Here is a 1,189-nt window from a genome sequence, read left to right on the forward strand (position 1 = left end):
AAGATAAAATAAAAAGGTTAAAGTTCTAAAAATGTGTACCTGTCCATGCACCATTGCTTTCATCGTCACAATTGTCAATGGTCAACGGCGAAAGTTGACCTACCGGAAAAACCAGTTTCTGGTGAATCTCTTCGACCAAATGCAACCATTCCGGTTCAAATTCCGAGCAGCTTCTAATGAGCAAAACATCACAACTCTTTATACCAGCACCAAACCGGTAAATATCAGATGCTTCAGACATATTACCGGTAAAACTATCTTTCATCCTTAAAACCTCGTACAATCGAAAAGCCACAGTCGTAGGAAAATTCACCCATTTTGGTGAAGCTGTAAGAACTTCGGGTTCATCTAAGGTACCATAGCCGGAAATTAAAACCGGCGCCGGTCCAAGAAAACCCAACACGGCGGCGATCATAATAGAGAAAAATGCACTTGAAATATTAAGTTCAGTAGCAATTGGACCGGCCCAATAAGCTGCGAAATCGAAGAAAATCCAATCCGGTTTATTAGTTTGAAGAAAATGATGAATAGAATCGCGCATGGCGTCATAAGCTATTTTTAGATACTGGACTTTATCATATGGTAAGTCAGTGGTAGCTTCGGCGTCTTTTGGTAGATTTTCTACTGGTTGAAGTGGGATTTTCACGAAACGTATAAAAGGTGATATATGTGACGGTAATTTTGGAAGGCGATCGATGTTTCGTGGAGTGGAAATGAAGGAAATTTTGTGACCTTTAAGAGCTATATGCTTAGCTAGTTCTAAATATGGAAGGATGTGACCAAAGGCTAGCCATGGAAGCATAGCTATGTGGAGCTTTCTGTTTTCAGTAGCCATGGGAATTATTTTTACGTGTGATATTTGAGTTTGATCATTCACCTTCATTTATATGGTGAAGAGAGAGAGTTTGTACACCACCAAAGTGAAGATTTAATTCTTATTATTTTAAGGGGTCGTTTGGTAGAATGTATTAAGGAAAATAATATATGTATTCAAAGGCGGACCTACATGGTGGCTTGAGAGGTCACATGACCCCGTTAGCCTCGGCATAAATCCTGTATATACATATTATATATATTTGTACATATATATGGGACCTCTTAAATATTTTAAGTGTGCCCCTAAAACAAAGAGGTGGATGGGAAAAGTGGTTACTTTGGCCCCTTTAATTCCCAACTATGATGAGGACGC

The 1,189-nt window shown here is 39.0% G+C and overlaps 1 protein-coding gene across 1 annotated transcript in view; it reads right to left on the reverse strand.

The window, feature by feature from the left end:
* LOC107809130 (UDP-glycosyltransferase 91A1-like) overlaps positions 1-979 on the reverse strand; it is a 3,230-nt gene extending 2,251 nt beyond the window's left edge. The window contains exon 1 of the mRNA XM_075228517.1: positions 256-979. Within this exon, the coding sequence (XP_075084618.1) occupies positions 256-883 (628 nt within the window). The 5' untranslated portion in view covers positions 884-979. The remainder of the gene's footprint in view (positions 1-255) is intronic.
* Between the last annotated feature and the right edge of the window lie 210 nt (positions 980-1,189).

This window comes from Nicotiana tabacum, chromosome 13 (genome assembly GCF_000715075.1).
Source record: "Nicotiana tabacum cultivar K326 chromosome 13, ASM71507v2, whole genome shotgun sequence".
In the NCBI taxonomy this organism is placed as follows: Eukaryota; Viridiplantae; Streptophyta; class Magnoliopsida; order Solanales; family Solanaceae; genus Nicotiana; species Nicotiana tabacum.